At 34.2% G+C, this 15,602-nt stretch overlaps 1 protein-coding gene across 4 annotated transcripts in view; it reads left to right on the top strand.

Annotated features, from left to right (window-relative positions):
- The window catches only part of LOC131792285 (leucine-rich repeat-containing protein 9-like), a 45,794-nt gene that overhangs the window by 222 nt on the left and 29,970 nt on the right, over nt 1-15,602 (top strand). Inside the window, exons 2-7 of one of the 4 annotated variants that reach the window (XM_066167096.1) lie at nt 1,320-1,388; nt 4,211-4,432; nt 5,206-5,346; nt 6,124-6,187; nt 6,357-6,427; nt 6,777-7,597. In XM_066167096.1, the coding sequence (XP_066023193.1) occupies nt 1,320-1,388; nt 4,211-4,432; nt 5,206-5,346; nt 6,124-6,187; nt 6,357-6,427; nt 6,777-6,881 (672 nt within the window). In that variant the 3' untranslated portion in view covers nt 6,882-7,597. Of the gene's footprint in view, nt 1-1,319; nt 1,389-4,210; nt 4,433-5,205; nt 5,347-6,123; nt 6,188-6,356; nt 6,428-6,776; nt 7,598-15,602 lie in introns of those variants that run through there. The other 3 variants (XM_066167095.1, XM_066167094.1, XM_066167097.1) reach the window with 3 other exon arrangements.

Raw genomic sequence — 15,602 nt, 5'->3', positions numbered from 1 at the left:
TTTAAACATTGAAGACTCCTGTTTGGGAAATTTGTGAACTTTTCTCGCAGATGCGGCAAGGTCTTGTGGCTAATTCTCGTTAGGGTTGCATTCTATTTTAATACTTGTTTTGGGTTTTTCTTGAGTGATGCTTTGTGTTGTTTTGATCGATATAGATTAATGAACATCGCAAACAACAGTTGTTTACGAATCTGCGGATAGCTCTGCATCAAACTTTAAACATCTTGTTCCACACAACTGAGTCCTGACTTATTATAATCACAATAATATATCCAGATGTTTCCTTTTTAAACCTTCCTTTGCTCTATTTTCCTGCTGTTCCAAGGTATCGATTACATTGATCCATTAAATCAGATTTTGCACCTGACATTTTAATATTCTCAAGCTCATTTAGTACAATTAAGCAAAAAGTAAATGCACTTAAAAAATGGATCACATAGAAATGTAACTTAGAAAAATATTCTAATTTATGCACTAATAGCAATACGAGCTGTCACGATTAAAGAAGGTGATCAGTTTGTCATTGAAAATTGTCAGCTGGCCACATGATTCGTTTCGTTTTGATAACCTGACATGCAACACAGAAAAATTATTGTAATTTATGCACTAATTAATAATAAATCAAGCTGTGATAATTAAATAAGGTGAACAGATTTTTATTTAGATGTGCTAGCTGGCCAAGCAGTTTGTCTCAATCATCTAAAATGCAGCATGGAAACATTTTTTAAAAATTTATGTACTTTCAGTAATACAAGCTTTCTTAATCAGGGAGGTGATCACTTTGTTATTGAGATTTACCAGCTTTGCATTGAGATTTGCCAGCCCAGGGGAATATGACATTTTCAGGTTTTCAAAATCACCTGCTGGACTCCTAACATGGCAGGTAGGTCAAACTCCTGACCTGAAATCAGTGGGTAAATGTCAAAATCCCCATCTAAGGAGGGCCCTCCCAATCAATTTCCTGCAGGTAGCTTGTCCCCCCCCCCTCCCACCCCAATCCTGGGGCAAACCATTGGTAGGTGCATTTATCTAGCAGTATCACTCACCAAAAGGAGGTTGAGAGGGGTGAAATGGGAAGGTCCTTTTAGAAGAGAGGAGGGGTCTGCTAGAGGTTTAGCAATTAGTGCCAGACCCCTGATGAGCATCTCCCCCACTCCTCTCAAATCTTCGTTTGGGCAGGAAAAACATGCTTCCTGCAGCACTATTAATAAGGGCTTGCTCACAGGCAAGAAAATGATGAGATGTTGTTTGCTCTGCATATTTTTTTGCTTATGTGATTGGGTATTTTTTGTTTTGTTTTGTTTTGTTCTTTGGGAAAGAAACAGGCAATTCAGGCAAGCAGTAAAGGAGCAAAAAAGACCAAAAACAAATGTCAACTTCATGAACTGGTAACTGATTTTATTTTGTTTAGCATCACTGCACTCATGCTATGCACAAATAAAATGAGACCCAAAAATGAAATAAACTTTTACACCCCAATATCAGTGAGCATATTCTCTATACTGTTTTTCATACATTTTTTTGAGGTGCTAATTAGGAGAATTTGTTGAAAAATCAAGACTTTCTTTTCTTGGAAATCATTCCTTTAGTCTTGTGGCCTTAACGTGTGATTTGTGGGTGATTTTGTAAGGAGTAATTAGATAACAGACTCTCACAGAGGTGGTAAATTATGAGCTCTGTTATTGAGAAGGCAAGATATTATTCATTGGTTGACAATTATAGAACTAATAGAGAAATTTGTGATTTGTATATTGCCACATAACGCTGTCAACATTGTGGTAGAACACCTGTCACATCATTTGAAGTTGGTAGTAGCCTAGTTCACCAGGAGGGTCTCTATAGCTCAGAGGTAGAACACTACAAAACAAAATCTAGAATTCTGAGGTTTTTTGTCATAGGAGACTTTGCTTTTTTCTTTTCTCTTTTGTGATCAATTAATAACATCTTTCTTTTATCCTTTGACTCCTAAGAGTAATTAGCTTCTGATTTCTCTTGAGTAAAGACTTGATTGTGGCAGTAAGTATACTTGGGGAAAAACTATTTTGTATCTCTGTTTAACCCTGTAACTCTCATGAGTGACCAAGACAGAGTTTCTCCTTACAATATCATTACAGTATCAATCAGACAAGTGATGAGAATGAAGAAAAATATAAATTTGGGGATAATAAGTTGATCCAATACTTAATTCTCCGACCTAACATTATAAGAATCGTATGGTTGACAGTAAGGAGAATGACAAATTTGATCTGGGAGTTAAAGGGTTAATGCATTGTATTGTTTCTGTTAAAAGTAAATTATCAATACAAAATACATAATTGTAAACTCTACTCCTTAGAACAGTAGCTTAATTTAAATTTCCCTTTGTTCAATGTTTTGATTCCACTACAAATATGAAACACACTGTTCTCCCTTACTTTGAGAATGACGGATAAAAAAACATTTCAAACCAACTGAGTGTTGAATTTTCAAGAATTTCAAGCAATTTTAGGCAGTAGTAAGAGATTATTACAAGATGTAAACCTGAAGAGGAGAACTGTGGAAACATCATGATGACAGTTTCATCAAATCATTTTATCTGCATATAATTACTGCACTTGGTTTTTCCATTCAGTTCCATGTTACTGTCCTTTGTTTGAAAGTCCCACAATGAAGCACAGATCATACCTTCAAAAATACGTTTAATTGTGGTGAGATAAATGAATGTTTAATTTCTTGCTGATATTATTGTCAGCATGATATACAACTAAATATCCATTCAGTGGACATGTTTTAGGGCACTTATTAAAGAACAAAAGCATTCTATTTTGATCATGCAAACCACTTTAAAAAAAAGGTTTTGTTTATAAATAACATTATTTTGAAATAATTGCTTTTTTGTAAATTTTCTTGAACTTCTTTGTGGTTTTATTCTTCATTTATGTATATGTACCAAAAACCTTTTTTCTGTAGTGCAAATGTTTTTTCTTGTCTTCAGGATGTATTGTTTCTCAGAACAATAATTAAAATTATTGCTTACAGATTAGAACCAATCTTTTTTAATCTATTTTTGGTAGCACTGGTACTGTGCTGCATTGAGGTGTATGTTATTTCAAAATATTTCAAAACTTCATTTCACAAAACAAGATACCAGTATGTCCATGTGTTCAAAAATTATAACAGCACAGCAATGGGCAAACTTATGTTACATGGTATGTGGAGAATTTCTTATAATCTGTAAAGATGTTTCCTTCAAAGAATTTTGCTGACCAAGCTGCCAAAGACTGGAACAGCCTTCTGATTGATTTGAAAGGAATAAAGTTTTAATCCATTTTTAAAGAAAAAATAAAAACTTTTTTAAATGGGTTTAACTAATTTTAAGTAATTTCTACTTTGATATTCAATTCATTTTCATTTCGAAAAACATTTTCTCTCTCTTTATGTATCAGGAATATATGTTACTTTTTGTTCATATTTGTTTCATTTTATAACCAACTGGGCAATTAATTAGTCATGGAGGGTCCCACTGAAAAATGCCTCGGCAAGTTAGGTTCCCTCATTAAATATCATAATTATTGTCATCATTATTACTACTTTCCTATTTCTGACTGTAAATATATTAAAATCATAGAATTATTTGAACTGCACTGAAGAAATGAATATGAAAGCAATCTTTGTAGTTATAAATGCTACTTAAGTAATAGTGGAAATAAGGCCTGAAGAAAATTCACTGCACGGGTGTCACACAGGTCATGGGTTCACATCCTGTACAGTCCTGAATTTTTTTCAGGCCTTATTTTCACTACTACTTTTTAGTAATGAAGATCACCTTCATTTACATTTCCTATTTCTGCTATATTGTGCTGTAAAATGTAGCTTGGAGTATGATGCAGATTACTCAGCTTTCCCTCATGCTGAAGGGTGTCATTTGGCACTTTCACAATACAAAGTAGAATCTCTATCAAACCTTGATTTGAAATAAGCTTTTTCTTAACCCTTTCAATCCCAAGATCTCTCAAGTAATTCTCCTTATTTTCTGCCACACACTGCTCATAGTTTTAGTTCTAAGAATTGATTCTTGGATCAAACATTTGGTTATCTCCTGAAGGATATTTTTCTATATTCTCAATACTTATCTGCATGAAATTGTACCAGTGCTGTCAGGAGAAAGTATGTCTTGGTCATTGCTGGGAGTGAATTGGTTAATAAGCAATTCTCTTTTTTTTTCATATAGTGCACAGTAAATGGGATCAAATTTGAAAAGCTTCAGAAAGGAGCAGGAAAGAATGTTGCTAGCCTGGAGATGTTCTTCTCTGGATTTCCCAAGATTATTGGTATGGAGAACTTCCCAGATCTTCAAAATTTAACTCTGATGGGACAACAGATTACAATGCTGGAGAATCTGGACTGTTTGCCAAATCTTACAGAGTTATGTGTGTCTGAAAGCAAGATAACTGTAAGTACAAGTCAAGGTTGAATTCTCAAATATTAATGGAGAACTTAAGCAAACAATGCCTCTATTAAAAAGAAAAAAACATGAAATTGCCAAAATTTGTGAGGTCTAAGATTGGAAAAACCTAAAGCAAATTCTTAAAGTTTCAAATTGGAAGTCAATGATGGTCACATATATTATGATGAGGTTGAGGTGTGGTGCTGTGAGAGATGGCAAACACATCCAGCCATCTGCAAAATTCTAACCAAAAATATGAATGTCAATGTTTTGATCAATGTCTTCCTCCATGTTGCTGTCCTGGCTGCTTAAGGTCCCCAATCCATGATCCTAGCAGGTAAGCTGTAATTTAAGTAATTGTAGAAAAGAAGCCTAAATAAAGATTCAGGCTTCTACAGGATTCAAACTTGTGCCTCCCAGAAACCACCAATTGAGCTACAAAGTCACACATTGAAAGCAAGGTACATTTAGGACAAACATCTTTGGTAGACACAATGACTAAAGTAAAAATTCCTCCATTTTGGAAATTCTCCAATTTTTTTTTTGTAAGGTTAAGTGGTTGTCAGTATGGTTATTGTGATAAATTTTGTGATCGGTGGATTCAGCTGAGTTGACTTAGTGTGATTGGCTGCTTCAACTGTCAGATTACAGCCAACTGTCTGATTACAGCTGTGCAGAATAACTTGTGAAAAAGAAGGCAGTTAACTCACCAATCACAATTTAGGAAATTATAATTATGGTACTGTTATATATGATTAATATGGATTTCTACTTTACAGGCTATCTCTGGCCTTGATGGCTGTAAGAAGTTGAAAAAGCAGTTCTTATACAACAACAAGATTAAAAAGATTGAGAATATTTCTCACCTGGAACAGCTGAGTGTTTTATGGCTGAACAACAACAATATCATTGCAATTGAGGTATGAATTTAGGGAGTTCTGTTATCTGAGGGACACATGAAAAGAGGCAATGCACGTATAGTCTTGCTTTTGAGTTGTGTTGGAGCTCAGAATTTTTCCTTTCTCCCATACATAATACAAACTCAAATTAACAGTTTTTCTTTCTTTGCAGCATAACATAAACTTATTTTACACTCTCTGTCTCTGTTATAAGTCTGACTGATGCACATGTATTGATTAGTTATTTTTCAGTAAATACATGTTATATACTTGTGGAGGGAGTCCATAAAAAATTATGAGAAATAACTGGACCTCAGGTCTTAACCCTGTAACTCCCATGAATAACCAAGACAGAATTTCTCCTTACAATATCAATACAATATTGAGCAGACAAGTGATGAGAATTAAAAAAATATATATATCAGCAAGGGGATTATAAGTTGATCTAATACCAATTCTCCAAACTAACATCACAAGAACTGTATGAGAGACCATAAGGAGAATTGCTAATGAGATCATGGGAGTTAAAGGGTTAAGTAAAGCCTGAGGCCAAATGCAGAGGGTTGTACTCAAGACCAAGGCCTCAGTTTTATCCCAAACAGACTGACCTAGGCCAGTAGATAACTTATTTATTTATTTCTTCTGGTTTGCTTTTTAATATTTTGTTAATTGAATGGTGCAGAAAAAAGTTGCAGACCAAGGTTTAACCAATCAGATTCAAGGATTTAAGATTCTGGGCTGCTGTGATGCTTCAGAAAAAAAAACAAGTTACATGACTGTATTTTTTTTTTTGTCCAGGGCTTAGAGAAGCTTCTCTATTTTCTTGATCTGAACTTGGCAGGAAATAGGATTACAGAAATTGGTGAGAAGTAATTGAAATTTGATGTTTCTGCGCAATTATTTTTTACCTCCATGTCTTCTTATTCATATTGAGAAATTATGCTTTTCATGTACAGTAAATTGCATGCATAACATTTTGCTTTTCATGTACAGTAAATCACATGAATAATTATTTTTTTCTTTACCCACAGGGAATTCTCTCAATGGAAACTTTCATCTAAAAACTTTAAATTTGTCAGCAAATTGCATGGCATCCTTAAAGGTAAGTGTGCCTGAGGGTAAAAATGTGTTGTGTTCTTCAACCCTTTAATTCTGGTCAGTGATCAAGACAGAATTTCTCTTTACAATATCAATACAAGATCAGGCAGACAATCAATGAGAATAAAAATGATTATCAGTTACGGTATTATTAATTGATTCAATACCAAATTCTCAAAACTCACATTGTTAGAATTTTATTTTATTTCCATAGCATGCCCCTGGCCCTACTTAGTAGGGTGTGTTGCTTTGAAACATGTAATACTTGCTGTGCAAGCATAAATCAATTCAGCTGCTTACTCAGTTCTTATCAAACACTAATACATTTTATAATGACAACTCTGTATTATCAGATGGGAGTCAGAAAAACTGGGTCGATCAACAGGGATAGTGGAATAGAAATTCCAGAAGCATGGATGCCCACAATCAAAAAACACAACAACAGGAGAGCTGTGTGACAGCAGACTGCCAAGGGAGCTAATCACTGAGTGAAACAGGAAGGATCGAAATGCACCAATCAGAGCTGTTGAAAAACAACTAATCACAGCAGAGCATCAAGCTTATAAGATCAGGCATGACCAGTCGACCTCATCGCCTGAAGAAGAGCAGCAGTATGCAGTTGAAACGTCACCATCTACATCACATGTGACTACATTATGAGACAAACAAAAAAACTTAGCTTTTATTGTTATTCACCACAATGAATAACCACAGCCTTTTTTTAAGAAGGAGAATTTGTTTAACAATTGAAGCTTCTTTGGATGGTGATCATTTTCTTAATTCTCATGATCTTAATGGATGATTCACCAGTATTACTCTAAGGAGAAATTAGATGCTGGTCACTCTTCTGGTTTTAAAGCATCAATGGGAACTGTTGTAGGGACTTGTCTCTCTGGGAGTGCCAATTTAAACTGGGATTATTTTTCCCCTCAGATTCTAGAAGAATTTGTAACTTACCAAGTACTGTAAAAGAACTGTCTATGGAGTTATGTGTTTACTCCTCAACTAAAACTTCTCTTTTTAACTCTGTGTAGAATTCTTAATCAATAGTGGGGCCTCTTTTATAGGGAGTTGCCATATGTGTGGTGTTTAACGTTCACAGTTGTTGTACTTCATATTACTCTGAAATATTTTTATTGGTTTTTATGTAAAATTAAAGAAGCAATGATCATACAAACAATTGTGCATTTGTTGGTAAGGCAATGGGTAATACTAAATTTCATAAGGCCAGCCAATCAACCCCTTCCCCCCCCTCCCCCCAGAAATTTTATACCCTACAACTTCTCCTTATGACATCCAGGCATTATCCAGAAAACAGGAAATGAGAATACTCAAACTTATCAGGTAGAATTTGTTATCTTGATCTAACACCAAATTCTCATAACTTCTTTATAAGGATATGTGTAGCAGCTAGAGAGGAGAATTAATAATCAGATCTTGGTTAAGTAGAAAGATAATGTATTTAGCTATGCTACGGAAATCATTGTAGATGTGAAATGCCATGGATGCTCGTCACCACACCCACATATTTCTGCTAGCATCCTACCTTGTTCATCTCTTTGTGGACACATGGAGGATTGATGTATAACTTAAAACAACACAGAAGATCTTGGGCAGGTCAGCCAAAGGAATTGAGTTTCACCCTTGAAATCCTAACATCAGTGTGAATATTCTCCACACTCTTCTCTTTAAATTTCCTATGGTGCTGACAAGGAGAAGTTGTTTAACAATCAAGAGCTCCCTTAGTGGGCAATCCATTAGTGGGTCATTCTTTTATGCAATGGGCTCAATGCTCAGTATTGTCATTAGGAGCTGTTAGACAAGACAAAATTTGCAAGCTGTCAGACCCTTTTGCACTTCCACTTTGTCAATCACAATCAGCGACAGAAAATAAATGTTTTTGAACTGATACCAACATCAATGTTTTGCAAAAAAAAAAAGGGTACGTAACCTTTAATCCTGGAAAGTGATTAGCATCTAATTTCTCCTTACAATATCATCCTCAAAATTACACATAAAGGTCACAAGAGAAAAGGAAATATTACCAATGATAGAAGCTCTAGATTGTTAAACAAATTCTCCTTGTCAGCACCTTAGGAAATGTATTGAGAACAGTAAGGAGAATATGTCCACTGATGTTAGGGTGTAAAGTATTTATAGTTAGAGAGTTGCTGATTCAGCTTCTGGTACACTTCATGACACATACACGTCCATGTAGCCGCATTCCATAAAATGGCGGATAATAACAGCACGCCGCCTTTTCGAATATTTCCCGCCGTTCACGGAAATGAATTAAGCGAGAGGAATGAAAGAAGGGGCCGGTACAATTTTTTCTTGTTAGTGCCAAAGAAGATTAGACGTAGGGGATCAAAGAAGACATCTGATTTGAGTACTACGGTCACCACCTTGACTGGTCAAGATGATTTCGAAAATCCTTCTCATCAGGCGTTGCAACCGAGACCAATTTTAGATGCTTGGCTGGTAAGTCTTAATTTTGCATCTACTAAAAATATTTTCGATTCTGTTTTTTTACTGTCGAAGCCGAAATGGGCAAAAGCGTCTTCGGTGACAACAAGATTCATATCAATGAGTCGTAAACCACCTTCAGGAAGAGATTGTTTGGGAAAATTAATACATTCAAACAACAGCGTAATCACAACTTTTTATGGACTGCCAACGGGAAGATCCTCCTAAGAGACTGAGACCTCACGCATTGTAAGCTTCTCAACCCACGAGGAATTCGAAGATTATTTGGATGAGATTAATAACAGATTAGAATTTTTTTTTCAACATCTGATTATTCATATTTATTTATATTTCTTCACTTTATACAATCTCCAATGAATGAATTACAATTAATTCCTTGTAAATTTTGTCATTTCTACAACCTCAATGATCGAGAGTTTAATATTGCAAATGGCCTAAGGTCAGTTCAGTTCAATCAGTTAATAGATACTGACCTGTTCAATTTGATATCCAACCCTGATAAATCTGATGAAACTGATCCTGACTTAATGCTTACTATTCCCATGTCAAATTACTACTCCATTTCCCAGATAAATAATGCTATTGCCAAAGCTGGGCCAAAAGCCATTTCAATAATTTCAATTAATATGAGAAGCTTTTAAAAAAATTTAGCTTTGCTTGAAGATTTTATTTAATCCCTCGATAAAAGACCAGAAATTCTTGCTGTTACTGAAACCAGATTAAATGCAAACTCTGTTTGTAATGTGGATCTTTTAAACTATGAACTTTATCATACTGATTCACCTACTTCTGCTGGTGGGTCAGCTATCTACATCATTAAGACTCTTAACCCTCTAACTCCCAGATCAAATTTGTAATTCTCCTAAATGTCAACCATACAATTCCTATAATGTTAGTTCAGAGAAGTTAGTATTGGATCAACTTATTATCCCCAATGATGGTGCTAATATAGAAGAATTTACTAAACATCTTGATGATCTAATTATAAAATTACAGAATAGATACCAACTATACATTCTGGGAGACATGAATATAGTTTTTTTAAAATATAACAATCATACACAAACTGAAGAGTACCTAGATGTACTTTTAGAGATCATATATATACCAACAACACTAACCAAATGATATCTGGAATTGATACAATAGATATCTCGGATCATCTACCAACCTTTTGTATTGTTAATATACCAGTACAAAAACAAAAATTGAAGAGATGTTATAGAGACTACAGGCAATTTGATTCAGAACCATACCTACAGGATATCAAAGCAATTGACTGGAATAGTATTTACATTGAAAGCAATGACCTTAATGAAATTGCAGCTAAGTCCATAAGTACTCTTCAGCTTATTGTTCATAAACATGCACCAAGGAAACAAATATCCCAAAGTAAACAGAAGCAGTTTAGTAAGCCTTGGATAACTAATGGTATACTCAAATCTATCAAAACTAAGCAAAGCATGTATAGAACACACTTTCTCTCAAATAACCCCCCCAAAAAAAACAGAATATAAAAAATATGCTAATAAACTTAACCACTTAAAGACCGTTAACCATGATATTCTGCTCTCTAAATTATATACTTACGGAATCCATGGAACCCCTTTTAAATGGTTTAAGAGCTACTTATGAAATTGCACTCAATTTGTAAAGATTGATGAAATTGAATCTAGTATGGAAACTATTACATGTGGAGTTCCCCAGGGTTCAATGCTCAGGCCATTGTTATTCTTGCTTTATATTAATGATTTACCAAACTCCTATGAGAAGCTTTCTTTTAGAATATTTGCAGATGATACTAATACTTTCTTTACCAGTAGTAATCCAAATGAGGTTGAATTTACAATGAATGAAGAGATTAAATTAGTTTTAAAATATTGTACTATTAATAAGTTATCTGTAAATTTTAAGAAAACTAATTATATGCTAATAACATCAAAGAAAAAAATACATTCAAATATCCACAATATTGATTGCAAAAGCTATATTAAGTATCTAAGTATATACCTTGATGTGCATCTACAGTGGGAATCCCAAATTCAACATGTAAATAATAAATTAGCAAAGAATGTAGCTATAATTAATAAGCTAAGACACTATTTTGATTTTCATATGCTCAAACAGTTATATTATACCCTTATTTATCCATACTTAAACTATGGTCTTGCCAGCTGAGGTGCTGCTTACAAAACTAGATTAAATAAAATCTGCACTAAGCAGAATAGATGTATATGAAGCATGTTCTTTGCTCATGTCAGAGAACATGTCAACCCCTATGATATAATCTTCTTGGAATCTTGAAACTTGAAAATATTTACAGACTAAAAGTATCACTTTTTACATATAAACTTAAGAATGACAAAAGTAACACCCCAGCTGTACTACTGAATATTCTCACACCTGCATCAGAGATTCACTCATATAATACCAGGTATGTTGCAAATCAAAACTTCTTAAAGCCATCAGTATGCACTAATTATGGTATGTTTGCATTAAAATTCTTTGTAATAAAAATCTGGGAATCTGTACCACCTGAATTTAAATGTTTTCCATACATGCTATTCAAAAAGCAGTATAAAAGATTGTTGTTGAGTATTCAAAACTAACCATAGTTTAATTGTTAGCTATATAAGATAATGCTTCACAACATGCAGTTTTCCTTTCATTCTAACTTGTATTTATGTATTTCTTTCTTCTCTTACAATAACAATATCATCTTTAATGTAACTGTTAATTTAAATTATACTTAACATGCGGCCAACCCCAACTCATATCTACACATGACAGTGACCAACTCGAAAGCTCATTGGCTACTTTGGTCACTGTACATGATGAAATATTCTTTCTTCTAGTTAATTTCTGTTTGTTTTTTTTCAATATCATTGTAAATCATGTTATGTTAAGTTATTTTTTATGTAAACAGTGTGAAATAATAAACTTGAAAACTTGAAACTTTACAGTCATTTTAGGCTTAAGTTCTTGTAGCATGTACTCTATAAATTATATTTGGGTGTGACACATGTCAGGAAAAGATTAGGAAAGAAGTCATGGAATTTTATTTTGAGCCATGGGAAGTTGGCATGTTTAAAAAAAGTCAAGGAAAACTGATCCCTGATGTCTGTAGTAACCAAGATATTTCTCATTTGACAGACTGTTTTTTTTTTTTCACAGATATCTAGGAAACTGTTTTGTTCATGAGTTGTGATGAATCACACACAATGACAATATTAATTTTTTTATTCCTCATTATTTTCTTTTATATTGGACTGAAGCTTATATAATTAATACCTCCTCTTTTCCAATGAGGATTTTACATGCATTTTTAGTTAAAAACAGATCTCTTACCACACATAGAAGTGTAAATTTCACAGCATTTTAAATATTTATGGTGTTGTTATTTATTTCTAGGATGTTTCTCATGATGAAATCATAGCAGATGGTGAATTAAGTTCTGCTTCATCCACTGATCCATGCTCTCTGACAGACCTTGAGCCTGTTACCTCACAGTTTGCATACATGTTAGAGCTGTTGAATGTCAATGCTTTTGCCATCATTGGCAGCAAGATTTCTTTGTTGACTTTTCTGGATTTCGATACAGTTACAGAGAAATTGCTTGTAAGTGCCTGAGATATTTCTCATAAAGATTAAAGATAAGGCCTAGGTAGAGGCACTTATTATGAATATTCCAGAATCTTGGCCAGCAAGCTGATTGTTGTTTATAAACTATTTTTTGTAGCAGTAGTGTTGATCTTGTTTTGTACTGCTAGTACTGTAGTAGAAAAAGAAATGACCACAATTTATGTACTACTAGTAAGTAGACCTTTCCACCTAAACAAGACTCAAACCTGGGTAGTATTAATACATCACTGTATACATGCAATATAAAATATCCTAATTACACACCTTTGGTATTTATAATTATTTTTGATTTTGTTTAATATTTTATATCTAAATTTATTTCTATATTTTGGGTTCTCTGTACTGTAGTTTCTAGTGCATCTTGTACATTTTTTTGGTTATTTTTACTCATCCTAATGATTGTGGTTTAAGTTAAATAATTGTAGAGCATAATTTGTGTTTTTAAACAGGAAGACCCCCTTCAGAGTACAGCTATTTATGAATCTATATTATTAGTTTATTATATTCTTGGAGAAATGACAAGTGCATTATTTGCAGTAAGTAGCTGTAAACATCATATTTTTCCATTTGTATCTGTTATTTAAGTAAAGACTATCTGAAATGATTGTAGCATTTCCACAGTCTACTTACTTTTTGTTCTTGCTGTTTTTCTATCTCAGGAGGAACATCATGACTTATTGCCTTTGAATGGGAATAATTTTACCATTTTTGTACATGGAAATAAACAGCATGGAGTAGTTGGCCTCCAAGGTGCACTTATCACTTGCTTTATCTGTGATCACCAGCATCACAACTGTGAGCATGTAACAAAAGTAGAAGAATCTGAGGAAACAGTGGAACACAAAATGCCTGATGTTTTGGTCAATTTTTTTGCTGAGAAAAATTTTTGAGAGTCTACTGAATCAGTTGCAGCAGCCACTAAAGAGTGGAAAATAAGATCAGTATCTTGTAAGAAAATACCATTCCATCTATCAGCAACACAAAAAAAGTATTCTCCTCTGGAAGAGGTTCTTTGTGGCAAAATGTCAACCACTGATTTGGTGCTGCTTACTCCCAACTTGTCTCCCTCCTGCCCAAAGTGTTCATCGCAGTGCATTAGTCAGACTACACAAGCTTTGTGCTTTTTGAAAAAGCAGACATGGCAATGTGAAGGTAAGAAATTCCTTGCATTAATTCTTATCTCTTTAAGTGTTCAAGAAGTGTTCATTGTCATGAATGGGATAGAAAGGTTGAAAAAAACATGTAACTTATTCTGTATCGTAAATTAATTCTCTGTTGCAGTTTAAAAGTTGAAGTCTTACAGGCCTTCACACTTATTTCACATTACTTTGATGTTGCATTGAGAATGGCATTATGAAAATTACATTATGTTGAAATTTTTTCAAGTAATCACATACTACCCAGAAGTTTAGAATGAATTTGAAAATGGCATTATTGCGACATCTGAATATCAAGTAATGTACTTAGTTCAATAAGTTTAAATGTTTCTGGAACACACTCAGCAGATGCACTGTCTTATAACAACAATTATAATTTACAACAATTATACTAAACAATCTAAGACTCATTTGTCTGCACATGATGGTTTACGATGAAAATCAGGTACCAGAAAAAAAAAATCAACAAATTATTAGCTGAAGGTTCTGATTTGTTGTATCTCCAAAGTTTTGCCTGTGACATTAACTGAAAATCATTGTAATAAGAATGATATAAAATTGTACATGTATGTTATTCAATTGTCTTTCAAAAAGCTATATTTAAATTATGTTCTCTTTTTTTAGGTGCACTCTATTTACATACTACAGTGTCTGGCAAGCGATCATGGCTGATGCAGATGTATTGGACTTCAGGAGGTTGCTATCATACCACCACTGGTGTTTTGCTTGGTACAGTTTTTTGGACCTTCTTGACATAAACTATGAAGAAGGTTTTTGTTGTGCCATCTGTGGCAAAGATAACAGTTTAGACACTGTCATTTGTGATACTACAGCACTATCTTTCAGACAAGAGCTGTGTACTTCACTGAAGTCTAATTATTCATCACTGAGTCCATCCACTGAACCATGAGAAACAGGAAGATAAGTTGCTATTTATGCTTCTGAATTTTTTTTCATATTTTATGCATCATTTATCCTATTATTTTGGTTCCCAGTATGATTCAAGGAGTTCTATTTTAGAGTGTGAGCATGATATAATATATTAATCTAGCTGTTGATGTGGAGACTATGACTTGATTCAGTTTGATTACTGATTAATATAATAATTTTAAATATTTTTAATCCTTCACCTTGGGCTGGCACCTTGTCGTGGTGGTGAAGCTTGTGTGTCTCATTGACCCTGCAAAGACCTTGGAATGAGGTCTTCTTTTTCTGGATCAGTTGTGGGGTTGAGACCAGACTAAGACCAGCTCCAGTTCCTCCTACATTCCACTGGGATAGACTTTAAATGTGTCTAAATATCACCTGTTTTTATTTGCCTTATTTGAAGAGATCTGCATTTAAGCTAATTATTTAATAGTTTATGACATCAATAGGCATCGTGACAGGGTTTACCTTGCTGAAAAACATATCAGGCAGATGGTGATCGAGTAGGCCGTGATGTTAGCAAGGTTGCATTACAGACACAGTAATGACCTCTTTACACCTGGAGTTGCAGTGTTGTGCACCTGCCTTAGGTAGTTTTCTTTCCTGGTGCATTTTGTTCTACAGATGAGATGTCTCTTTTCCAACACCTACTGCTGGATTTTTCAATGCATTTGGAAAAGCTTCCCCAGTGCGTGCACTTTTCCCCCAATTGGACTCCTCGGAAACATTTTACTGCAGACTCATTGGCAATGAACCAGTCAAGCAATTTCCTGATGACAGACTGATATTCCAGCAAACTTTTCCACTCCTGTTTGACATAGTTAGCATTATTGAGGGAGATCAGCTTCCTGAGGCCTTGACTGCAGTTGTTATTATTGACCTGTTGGAAAAAGCAAAGTCTCCATTCAGCAAAAATGTATCAATACCAGATGCTGTGTAACTGGATGTACACCACACAAGTGATGT

Source organism: Pocillopora verrucosa, chromosome 5 (genome assembly GCF_036669915.1).
Source record: "Pocillopora verrucosa isolate sample1 chromosome 5, ASM3666991v2, whole genome shotgun sequence".
Taxonomy (NCBI): Eukaryota; Metazoa; Cnidaria; class Anthozoa; order Scleractinia; family Pocilloporidae; genus Pocillopora; species Pocillopora verrucosa.
This window is presented reverse-complemented; position numbering and strand designations above follow the sequence as displayed.